Here is a 12,989-nt window from a genome sequence, read left to right on the forward strand (position 1 = left end):
GTGGAATGTTAGAATGTTGGTTGGATGTGATCAGTTGCTGAATGGGCTGAGCAGAACGCAGACCGCTCCTGGTGGGGCTCTATTCATCAATACTTCTTGAATAAATACGACATCATTTAAATCACAAAGAATGGACTTATTTCTGTTCATTACATTGGCGACGATTTGGAAACACCCTGCGCGTCAATTTTCAAGCTACCTCAATATTCAAATTCATCAGCAGCTCTCTAATGGCACCACGAGCCCCACCAGTGACCTGTCATCGGCCGCCCTAAACTTCAATTGTGCCATTTACCATCGGCAGATTCCTCAATTTACGGACAACTGTGAACTGCCTTCATGCTAGCACCTGCCTTCATCCGTGTTCCTGTGACACAGATCACCCTGCACTACAGATGTCAGCTGCATCGCGTGTCAGCCGCCTTGCCTGCTCTTCAATGTATTCAAGACTTCATTTCTTGAGTTGCCAGCAGCCTAAGTACACTTTCCACATTGCTGACAACCTACAGCGCACAAGTCTAGTATCGGACTTAAAGGTAAGGTGCAGCCCCTGTATGAACCGCACGGCAGGTGAGCCCATCTTTTTTGCTGCGTTTACCAGAGTGCTTTATTTTCCGTACTGTTGCACCCATCGTGGCTCGGCACATAGCGGTGGCATTTTATTTATTTATTTTTATTATTATTTTTAATATGTCTATACTTGCCTTCTTTACATGGCAGGTAAACCGCCCTGCCAATTTCAAACTGCGCTCGAGCTTCACAGAAAGCGCACGTTCACAGCACATGCAGCCTCACTGATGTCCCGTGCCTCGCTGATCTCGGCATCCTCCTTTATGACGTGAGTCAGCCTTTCTACCCCTTGAGGATTAATTTGAAGCACGGTGATACTGAGAGCCACCCGGCATCCTTCACGTCGACGTGCAGCCATTTTAGTTTGGCACTTCACATCACATCATGTGCAATCTTCTTTATTCCATCTCCCTACGTCATTTTACCATCCTCATTACAGCGATAGGCACGCTTTATTTTGGATTTGCCTATTTCACATCTGCATTTTCTACAGCGATAGGCACGCTTTCACTGTTTTTCTAGTCAGGTATTCAACAGATCTCCGGCGTGCCTTCTGTTTATACTTCGCTTTTCCTCAAGACCATCGGAGCGTACTAATGATCTTCAGCAGGTACTATTTCCCTTTATAGTTTCAAACCGCTCCTGGTGGGGCTCTATTCATCAATACTTCTTGAAAAAATACTACATCATTTAAATCACAAAGAATGGACTTATTTCTGTTCATTACATCCACATACACAAAAGGCATGGCTGCAGGAGCCAGGTGCTACAAGAACCACGATCGGTCCCCGACTGCAGAAATAGCTGCCCACCCCAGTCAAGCACATGTGTGGTAAGCGGGGAAGCAGGGATACGAACCACTGACACAACGGTAAGGTCTACACACATAAAAAAACATGAAAATGTACAAAAACTTGTAAAGCAATAAAGAAAAAACATTTACATCACCCAGAAGCAAGATACCACACATTCCGACAGCCCTCAGTTGGACAGGAAAAAAAACAGGCCTCGCGATGGATAGGAGGGGTTTATATAGTTAAAATTAAAAAAAGACTAGTGTTCTAGATGGTCTGTCTGTAGGTGGGATAGCCTCACTAATGTAAGGACTGGGACGAGGAGGACATAGGAGGGGGTAATGAGGATAAAGGAGTGAAAGTTCAGTTTAGAAAATTAAACTGCATACACAAACATACTCAATCTTAACACAGATGTTGCCATTTGGACCCTTGCAGTATCGACACTCTCCACACTGTGGCACAGGGAATGGGAGGACTTTATCACCTATGGATACAAAACTGAATGTAATCTGAAACGACAGATACAGCAAGCAGGTTAAAACAGAATTATCAACATATGTTTACAGTTCATTACCTGTACCCACAGCTCTCTCTAGCAACACACATACAAGAAATGTGCCCCATGAGATCCTGCTAGGGTGGTGCCATTTATGAAGAAGAATATGTTGTATAATCACCAGAAAAAAAAATCACCTTTTCAGTTTCAACCATTTTAAAATGTATGCTATCAAAATACTGTCCATAAATGACATGCTCATAGGCCTCCATGGATGTGTAGAACTGTAGCAGCTGACTGAGGAGAGGTTAACATCTTTTGTGTGTCCTGTACTATGTATGTTAATCTGTCTTTTTATGCCTCCTACTCAAATACTATGTTCTTCCGGCAATGTAATTTCATTGAAATTGCATTTATATTAAGCATACTACTCCTGATGAGGCATTGAAGCACTTTACGGCAAGTAGCACGCTACCCTGGAGCCCAAAGGTAGGGGTCAGTTCATTGCTCCCTGGGCTTAGTTTTGTACTGCCAAAGAAACCATTCCATGTTTATGTTTGTGTAAATGAATGACTTAGGTGTGATCATTAGAAGGGTGATTTGTCTCTTAATAGGCTATCCATAAACCTTCGTAGGGCCTAGTTGAAAAACATCCTGCCTTCTGTTAGTTAGACAAGTCCTATACTTACCTAGAACAGGGTAGGTAAAGCATCAGTGGAGCAAGACTCACAGGTGGAGTACAGAAGAAGACACACGATTCTGTCACACACAAAACAGACAGGGCATCAGCATTTAAGCTTTGCTTACAGATGTAGTACCTATAACAACAGTGCATGCTACCATCATAAATTGACCAGGAAGAACACAAACAGCAACAGTGTAATAGGAATCATACACACACACACGCATGCACACACATGTACAGTATGGCCGTCAGAGGTTTCTAGCTGAACCACTTGAGGTAGATGATCCCAAATGTCAAAATTAAAATCCATCAATCATACTGCAACTGTTACTTCTGCTGTAAAGTCAATGTAAAAATCTCCCAAATCCCATTAACTACTAACATTTTATCACAAAATGTAGCCTGCAGGCAATGGTTTTTGTGGCATGTGCTTAGCTAAGTGATACATTGTTAGGTTTTTTTCATGCTCTTTTGACAATGCCCAGAAACCTGACTGCTTGCAAAAACAAATCAGGGCCTCGTCTTACTCATTTCTCTACGAGTTTACATTAGTACTTAAGTACGTAGGAGAAATACATAACATGTATATACATTGATTGCATTATATTTAACATCAAATGTTGTTAACACTATACTCAGTCGTAATATTTTTATTATCCATGGAACAATGGAAATTTGAGTCAAGTTGGGTCGACATTCAACAACCTCACCCCCAGCCAGCCCCAAACATTTGAAAGTATGAACTTTTACGTTGAGAAGATCTCTCTGCAGATATTAACCCCATGAGCTATCTTAAAAGAAAGAGGATCTTTGCTTCAACATGACATTGAAACACATTCAGCCTCATTCAATGTTAAGTGCAGTAGAGGGCTCATAACTAGGATACAAGTCGATGCTGTTGATCACAAGAGAGGTGGTGTGTTAGAGCTCTGTAAAATGTCTCAGTATTGCTTAACTCTCACCCAGCTGTGCAAGCATCCCCTGGGCCCTCCCGCTGTTCACCTTCTCCATCAATCATGGACACCAAGACTTTTGTGGTGTTAGAATGCACACAGTTTATTAACAGTGTATATACCAAGGACCCCCTGAATAAAAAATTCATGAAATTCCTAGGTCAGGGACAAATATATATGTGAAATAACAACCTAGGCAATTACATAATTATGTCTGTACAATGAGAAGTAGGAGAGGCAACACAAAAACAACTGTGGTTCTGCTTTTTATTGACACAATTACATTTAATAATACATGTTTCATTAAAAAAGACTTATTTCCATATGCAATATGGACCAAATCTGACAATATTATTAACACAAAATCACAAAATTAAGAGAAAACAACAAGTGGCACAATAGTGAATTCGACGCGCGTTTCAGCGAACCAGCTCCTTCTTCAGGAATAGCCACGTATTCCCTGGAAAAAGTGTATAATAGAGTACATCCAATAAAAACATTTGACATGTAGTGTATTACAAATACAAATTCAAAACAAACTAATCACAGTGCCCATATTTGAATCAGCTAAAAAAAAAAGAATTGTATTCGGTGCCTCCCACTGAGATAGACAAGAAAGGCTTACAGCAATTAAAGTCTATAAAATACGGTTTCTTCAATGCTCATTTTAAACCCTTTATCATATCGTTTAAAAAAATCTGAAGGCTGAATGCCACTAATATCACATGATTGTATGTATTTCAATGTATCAGTATTATGGCAAAGGTATGGACCATTCTGTATATAAGGCCACTAATATTATGGCAAGGGGCCACTAGTATCCTATTAATTTCAGGGATTTAAAATCTATTTGTTTCATGGATTTAAAACCTATCTGAATTATTACAGAACTTGATTCGATACTTACTTAACAGACACTTTCAACAGTTCGATAGAATTGTGTGAAAATTGTTTTCATATCAATATAATGATTAATTTGTCAGTAAGAGAATAGAGCATTCGATATAAACATAGCACTCGTATGGAACTATAGTCATTAAAAAAAGAGACTGTTCCCATATCTCATTTATTACTTACATAAGTATAGCAGTTTATGTGTCTTAAAATCCTATCCCTTAATTCAGACGAGCTGTTTATGTTCGCAATATTGATTGAAGACAGCCATAACCCAGATAGTTATGCATCTATTCTCCTGCTGCTAAAATACACATTAGGGCAGATATTACTGTCACGTGAAACACGCCGAAATGCAAAAGAAATATAGCGTGCAAATAACTAGATACACGTCAGACAAGCAGAACAGGCTAAAAATGTATTTTAAAAAAATTGTAGCATTCGGTATTTACAAGGAAGCACCGAGAATTCTACTGTTTTGGGGTTATCCTAGTCACAGGCCTTTGGCCCACCCACACATGTGAGGTATCATTTTACTCAGGAGAACAAGGGGAACGCTGGGTGGTAGGACAATTGTGCCGGCACGGAGATCCCATGCAAAAATGTATGGAAAAGTGTTTTTTAACCTAATTTTAAGGTTTGCAGGGAATTCTGGGTAGGAAAGCGTTGGGCGACCCACGCATGTCATTACTCGCTGGACTCCCCCGGGTGTCTAGTTTTCAGAACTGTTTGGGTTTGGTAGTTTCCCAAGATGGCCGCCGCGCACGGGGCAAAAAACTCAAGTGCCCCCCCAAAAAAATAAGGTTGTTTTGCTATAGGTAATTTTTAAGTCTCCACCGTACGATTTGGGCCTTTTCCAGTTGCAGCCACTATGCCTACCCACGCAAATGAGGTACCATTTTTATTGGGAGACCTGGGGGAATGCTGGGTGGGAAGAAATTTGAGGATCCAACCAGATTCCACAACTTTACCACACAGAAATGTGAGAAAAAAGCGTTTTGTTTTGCGAAATCTGAGGTTTGCAGTGGATTCTGGGTAGGAGAATGATGAGGGATCTCCGTGCTGGCAAAAATGTTCTACCACCCAGCGTTCCCCTTGTTCTCCAGAGTAAAATGATACCTCACTTGTGTGGGTGGGCCAAAGGCCTGTGACTAGCATGACCCCAAAACAGTAGAATTCTTGGTGCTATCTTGTAAATACCAAACGCTACAATTGTTTAAAAATAAATTTTTAGCTTGTTCTGCTTTGGACACCCACAAAAGTGAGGTATTATTTAACGCAGGAGAACAGGGGGAACGCTGGGTGCTAGGAAATTTGTGCCGGCAAGGAGATCCCATGCAAAAACGTATGGAAAGTGTTTTTTTAACCTAATTTTAAGGTTTGCAGGTAATTCTGGGTAGGAAAACGTTGGGGGACCCGCGCATGCCATCCCTCGATAGACTCCCTCGGGTGTCTAGTTTTCAGAACTGTTTGGGTTGAGTAGTTTCCCAAGATGGCCGCCGAGCACGGGGCAAAAAACTCAGGTGCCCCCCCCCCTCCAAAAATAAGGTAGTTTTGCTATTGGGTAATTTTTAAGTCTCCACCGTACGATTTGGGCCTTTCCAGTTGCAGCCACTATGCCTACCCACGCAAGTGAGGTACCATTTTTATCAGGAGACCTTGGGGAACGCTGGGTGGGTGGAAATTTGTTGATCCACGCAGATTCCAGAACTTTCCACCACAGAAATGTGAGGAAAAAGTATTTTTGTGTCACTTTTTTTGCTTTGCAAGGGATTCTGGGTAACAGAACCTGGTGGGAGGGAGTCTAGTAACCCCATCCTGAATTCCCCTGGGTGTCTACTTTTCAAAAATGTATAGTTTTGCTAGGTTTTCCTAGGTGCCGGCAGTGCTAGGGTTAAAAAACGACAGGTAGGCACTTTGCCAAAAAAGGCCCATTTTTCACTGCAAAATTGAGGTGCAACTACGTTGAGTTTTGCGCCGTTTCCTGACGCAGGCACTAGGCAGACCCACGCAAGTGAGGTACCATTTTTCTCAGAAGACTTTGGGGAACGCGGAGAGGGAGGAAATTTGTTCATCCACATAGATTCCAGAACTTTCCACTACAGAAATGTGAGAAAAATGCTTTTTTTTGTCAATTATTTAGCTTTGCAAGGAATTCTGTGTAACAGAACCTGATGGGAGGAAGTCGAGTCACCCCATCCTGAGTTCCCCTGGGTGTCTACTTTTCAAAAATGTATAGATTTGCTAGGTTTCCCTAGGTGCCAGCAGAGCTAGGGTTCAAAAACGACAGGTAAGCACTTTGCCAAAAAAGACCCATTTTTCAATGCGAAATTGAGGAGCGACCATGTTGTATTTTGCGCCGTTTCCTGATGCAGGCACCAGGCAGACCCACGCAAGTGAGGTACCTTTTTTTTTTTTAGAAGACTTTGGGGAATGCTGGGTGGGTGGAAATTTGTTGATCCACGCAGATTCCAGAACTTTCCACCACAGAAATGTGAGGAAAATGCGTTTTCTGTCAATTTATTAGCTTTGCAAGGGATTCTGGATAACAGAACCTGGTGGAGGGCAGTCGAGTCACCCCATCTTGAATTCCCCTGGGTGTCTACTTTTCAAAAATGTATAGGTTTGCTAGGTTTCCCTAGGTGCCGGCAGAGCTAGGGTACAAAAACGACAGGTAAGCACTTTGCCAAAAAAGACCCATTTTTCAATGCGAAATTGAGGAGCGACCATGTTGCATTTTGCGCCGTTTCCTGATGCAGGCACTAGGCAGGCCCATGCAAGTGAGGTACCATTTTTCTCAGAAGACTTTGGGGAACGCGGTGGATGTAGAAATTTGTTGATCCACGCAGATTCCAGAACTTTCCACCACAGAAATGTGAGAAAAATGTGGGTTTTTTTCAATTTTTTAGATTTGCAAGGGATTCTGGGTAATAGAACCTGGTGGGAGGCAGTCGAGTCACCCCATCCTAACTTTCCCTGGGTGTCTAGTTTTCAAAAATGTATAGGTTTGCTAGGTTTCCCTAGGTGCCGGAAGAGCTAGGGTTACAAAACGACAGGTAGGCACTTTGCCAAAAAAGGCCCATTTTTCAATGCGAAATTGAGGAGCGACCACGTTGCATTTTGCGCTGTTTCCTGACGCAGGCACTAGGCAGACCCACACAAGTGAGGTACCTTTTTTTTTTTTAGAAGACTTTGGGGAATGCTGGGTGGGTGGAAATTTGTTGATCCACGCAGATTCCAGAACTTTCCACCACAGAAATGTGAGGAAAATGCTTTTTCTGTCAATTTATTAGCTTTGCAAGGGATTCTGGATAACAGAACCTGGTGGAGGGCAGTCGAGTCACCCCATCTTGAATTCCCCTGGGTGTCTACTTTTCAAAAATGTATAGGTTTGCTAGGTTTCCCTAGGTGCCGGCAGAGCTAGGGTACAAAAACGACAGGTAAGCACTTTGCCAAAAAAGACCCATTTTTCAATGCGAAATTGAGGAGCGACCATGTTGCATTTTGCGCCGTTTCCTGATGCAGGCACTAGGCAGGCCCATGCAAGTGAGGTACCATTTTTCTCAGAAGACTTTGGGGAACGCGGTGGATGTAGAAATTTGTTGATCCACGCAGATTCCAGAACTTTCCACCACAGAAATGTGAGAAAAATGTGTTTTTTTTTCAAATTTTTAGATTTGCAAGGGATTCTGGGTAATAGAACCTGGTGGGAGGCAGTCGAGTCACCCCATCCTAACTTTCCCTGGGTGTCTAGTTTTCAAAAATGTATAGGTTTGCTAGGTTTCCCTAGGTGCCGGAAGAGCTAGGGTTACAAAACGACAGGTAGGCACTTTGCCAAAAAAGGCCCATTTTTCATTGCGAAATTGAGGTGCGACCACGTTGCATTTTGCGCTGTTTCCTGACGCAGGCACTAGGCAGACCCACACAAGTGAGGAACCGTTTTTCTCAGAATAATTTGGGGAACACGGGGTAGGAGGAAATTTGTTGATCCACACAGACTCCAGAACCTTCCACCACAGAAATGTGAGGAAAATGTGTTTTTTTGTCAATTTGTTAGATTTGCAAGGTATTCTGGGTAACAGAATCTGGTGGGAGGCAGTCGAGTTACCCCATCCTGAATTCCCCTGGGTGTCTACTTTAAAAAAATGTATAGGTTTGCTAGGTTTCCCTAGGTGCCGGCAGAGCTAGGGTTCAAAAACGACATCTAGGCACTTTGCCAAAAAAGGCCCATTTTTCATTGCCAAATTGAGGTGTGACCACATTGCGTTTTGCGCTGTTTCCTGATGCAGGCACCAGGCAGACCCACGCAAGTGAGGTACCATTTTTCTCAGAAGACTTTGGGGAGCACGGGGTGGGAGGAAATTTGTTGATCCACACAGATTCCAGAACTTCCCACCACAGAAATATGAGGAAAATGAGTTTTCTTTGTCAATTTTTTAGCTTTGCAAGGGATTCTGGGTAACAGAACCTGGTGGGAGACAGTCGAGTCACCCCATCCTAAATTTCCCTGGGTGTCTACTTTTAAAAATGTATAGGTTTGCTAGGTTTCCCTAAGTGCCGGCAGAGCTAGGGTTAAAAAATGACAGGTAGGCACTTTGCCAAAAAAGGCCAATTTTTCACTGCAAAATTGAGGTGCGACCACATTGAGTTTTGTGCCGAATCTATTAATTGGGTTATAGTGAACAAAGGTCCTTAGCTTATATGAGGATCAAGACAATACAGTATAGGAACACAATGGAAAGCTATACGATTTGAGGTTTCCAAACCCAGCCGGGAAAGGAGTTTATTTTTAAGAAACAATGTCCAATATTTCAATACAAACGAGATAACATGACACAAGCCTGTGCCGTACCAAAAAGAGGGAAAGGAAAGATAGGATTAGGGTGAAAGGGCTGTCTTTCAGGCAAAGGAAGGTAGCAAGGACAGGGCACTGTAAGTAAGTCAAAGATCAATAACAGTGTCGCCTGGAGTGGAGTATACACAATCTCATTTGACAATATTGTAAGTGTAAACCCACTCATAGGTGTCGATGTTTCGATCCCTATTGCTCAACTAGATACATGGGATCATCATCAGGACTTTTATAATAAACAAAGCATGCCTGAATGAGATAAAGCCTGTTAGGAGAAACGAAGAAAAAAAGGAATTTTTTACAAAAAACTTAAGAGTAGTTTACACATGTATGCCAACTTTGTAACGAATTCGCAGTGTGTGACCAAGTGCAGGGTGTCTGTGCCATGATCGAGAACATAATATCAGCATTTACACAATACTCGGAATCGCAGTGACATGCGTGAAAAACTGCGTCAACGGACTGTGCCGTGATAGTGATCAGTTCAGTTTATAGTGTACTGGGGAAATAGGATTTCCATTGTGAAGTGATAGTGCAGGTTTTGAGTCGTTTTAATTGTTAAGTGGCTACAAGTGGATGTGTGACTGGGGGTAGCCCTATGGGCCCTTAGTAACAAATGGTATGATCATACCTCAGTAATTCAAGGTAAGAAGCCTCACATGGGAGGTATCCTTCACTTCAAGGTTTTGGCCGAAGCGGTCGTGCTAAACTGGGGGCAGAATTGCCAAAAAGGAAGGAAGTTATGAGTCCACCGGTTTACAAAGGCAGTGAAAAGTAATTTAGATTTAAAAACATACCACGTGGTTACATGTCGTGGAGGTCTTTATAAAAGTCCAGACGAATTGTTAGTTTAAGAATTACAAGTACAATTCGTTGTCCGTTTCCAATTGCGTCAGATGGCAGCACTGAAAACAAAGCGGGAATTCCTTGTCAGGGTTAAAGGTCAGGAGGCTCCGAACTAAAGTGGTAGAATATGGAGGGACCTACCTTCCTCCACTCAACGTGAGAGCAGGGTACAGGTTTTGAAGTGTAGGCAGCAATGGCCGTACACGTGGAGCGCCAACAATGTAGCGTTCAGACGCTGTAACAAAATAAGGGAGGTCGTATCAGTACGTGGCTTAAGAACGGGCCATGACTAGAGTCGGGATTAATATTCCAAAGTTACTTACTAAGTCTAAGTGAAGACTCGTCTCTCCCGGGGCTGCTCGGTCAATGCCGGTTGCAATGCAGCGATCTGCGTGTGAGAGCGGATTGTGTACAGCCTCGCTGGTCACGTGATCGCTACTACGGGTGCCATTTTGGAACGGCGAATTGCATTGGTGGGGGCCATCTTGGAGTGGATGGCTAGGTGGGCTAATACTATGAGTGTGGGGGGGTGCACGGACATATGGACAGTGATGGTGACAATGTGACATTAAAAACTGTGACAGGTGTAGAAAATACATATAAAAACGGTTAGCTCCCAAATGTCCAGTTCCGTTCTTTCTTTTCACATCTCATGTCTGCATCCAATTATGCTTTTGATCACAGTGCCGTGCGTTTTTTGACACCAAAACAGTTTTTGCCATAACGCTCACTCTATTTATGTTTCATGGTACTGTTTCACCGGTCATAAGTTCAATCACAGTAGTGTAGTCCAGTCCTCACTACGATTGAGCCCTGTGTGGATGGTATTGAATTGTATGATGGATTTCAATTCCTCCCGGTTTAGTAGCTTCTGTAAGTTGCCACCTCTCTGTGGTAATTTGATGGATTTCAGGACGGTCCACTGTAGGTCATCTGCTGTGTGGTTCATGCTGGCAAAATGTTCAACCAAGGGGGCGTTAGGGGTTCCACACCTTATGCGACTCCGATGTTGGCTTATTCTCGTTCTTATTTTTTGTGTCGTCTGTCCCACATACATAAGAGGGCAAGGACATAGAATCGCATAAATCACATTGTGACTGTTACAGTTCGTGAAATCCTTCATGTCAATTGTGATGTTATTGTGACTAAACGTGCGCCCCTCAAGTGTCAGATCACACACAATACATTGTCCACATTTAGCGTGACCTCTCAACGGGGGCAAGCCCCAGTTTGACTCAATTGTATTGTTGGGAGGTGGTGCTGGTAGGGCCGCTCGAACAAGATGGTCTTTTATATTTCTACTTTTTTTGAACGCAAACAAGGGTTTGTCAAAAGTTAGTTGGCCTGAATTTAAGGTTGGCCAATGCCGCACAATTGTTTTGCGGATTTTATTAGAGATTGGAGAAAAGGTTGTGACACAGGCTATTCTCTCTGAACTGGGCCTCGTCTTTGGTTGGAGCAGGGCCTCCCTGGGACAGTACCATGCCCGTTTTGAGGCATTCCTTACTATTCTGCTAGGATAGCCTCTTGCTTTGAGTTTCGAACACAAGATACCTGCCTCCCTAAAATAATCAGTTTTTGAGGAGCAGTTTCGTCTGATCCGCAGGAACTGCGAGTAGGGGAGTGAGTCTTTAAGAGCTTTGGGGTGGTTACTGTCGTATCTGAGTAAAGTATTACGTTCAGTCGGTTTCCTATAGAGGCGAGTAAGTAACTCGCCAGACTCATGATAAATCATGAGATCCAAGAATGGTATCTCAGTTTTGTGATGTGAGAGAGTGAACTGTAGATTGTCACAGTTATTGTTCAGCCAATGTAGGAATGAATTCAGAATTTCTCTGTCTGAATTCCAAATTAGAAAAATGTCATCTATATAACGGCGCCAAATCCCTATGCTGGTTCTGAATGGATTTGTGTCAGCTAGGATTGTGCCCGTCTCCAGAGCATCCATGTACAGAATGGCCAGATGGGGAGCAAAAATCGCTCCCATCGAGGTGCCTTTTATCTGTTGGTAGTAGGTCCCGTCAAAGACAAAATAATTTTTCGTGAGACATAGTTCTAGTAATTGCAATATGAACAATGTCGGTACTCTAGGTGGTCTTGGTCTGGAGTCAAGTGTTCTCTCAATGACCCGTAGAGCCGCTCCCTGGGGAATATTAGTGTAGAGCGACTCTACGTCCAGTGTACATAATGTTTGAATGTTGGGGTCAAAGGGCTGATGTTCAACAAGATTGATCATTTCCATGCTGTCACGGACGTAACAGCACGTAGAAGGCACAAAGTCCTTAATGAAAAAATCCACATAGGACCCTAATGGTTCCAAAATTGAACCACAAGCCGATACTATCGGTCGGCCTGGCGGGTTCTCAATGCTTTTATGAACTTTAGGGAGGGTGTAGATAACGGGGAGCCGAGGACACTTAACATTAAGGAAATTGTATTCCTTTTTGCTAAGAAAACCCTCGTCTCTGGCATCTGTGGTAATCTTTTTAATCAGGGCTTGGATTTCAATCGTCGGATTACGGCCAAGTCTCAAGTAATGTTCCCTGTTGTTCAACTGGCGGTTGATTTCGTTTTTGTATGTGTCAATATTTTGCAAGACGATGCCCCCACCCTTATCCGCACTTTTAATGATTAAGTCCGTGTTAGATTTGAGTGAATCTATTGCCTCCTTTTCAATTTTGGGGATATTGTACGGAATATACAATCTCTTCTTTTCCAATATCTCAAGCTCTTTGAGAATAAGTTTCTCAAACGTGATGATCTCTGGCGGAATCATATTCGCCGTTGGTAGGAAAGTGGAAGGGGGGCCAAAAGGGGTGTTACGATTTAGTTCAGGCGCTGGGTGCAATTGAAAAAACGCTTTCAGCCGAACCAGTCTGAAAAAACGGAGTAGCTC

At 42.9% G+C, this 12,989-nt stretch overlaps 1 protein-coding gene across 2 annotated transcripts in view; it reads right to left on the reverse strand.

The window, feature by feature from the left end:
* Positions 1-12,989, reverse strand: part of LOC147727491 (alcohol dehydrogenase E chain-like) — a 523,815-nt gene that overhangs the window by 316,699 nt on the left and 194,127 nt on the right. For both annotated transcript variants that reach the window (XM_086961567.1, XM_086961568.1), the window contains exon 4: positions 1,764-1,851. In XM_086961567.1, the coding sequence (XP_086817693.1) occupies positions 1,764-1,851 (88 nt within the window). The remainder of the gene's footprint in view (positions 1-1,763; positions 1,852-12,989) is intronic.

This window comes from Lissotriton vulgaris, chromosome 3_1, assembly GCF_964263255.1.
Source record: "Lissotriton vulgaris chromosome 3_1, aLisVul1.2, whole genome shotgun sequence".
Classification (NCBI taxonomy): domain Eukaryota; kingdom Metazoa; phylum Chordata; class Amphibia; order Caudata; family Salamandridae; genus Lissotriton; species Lissotriton vulgaris.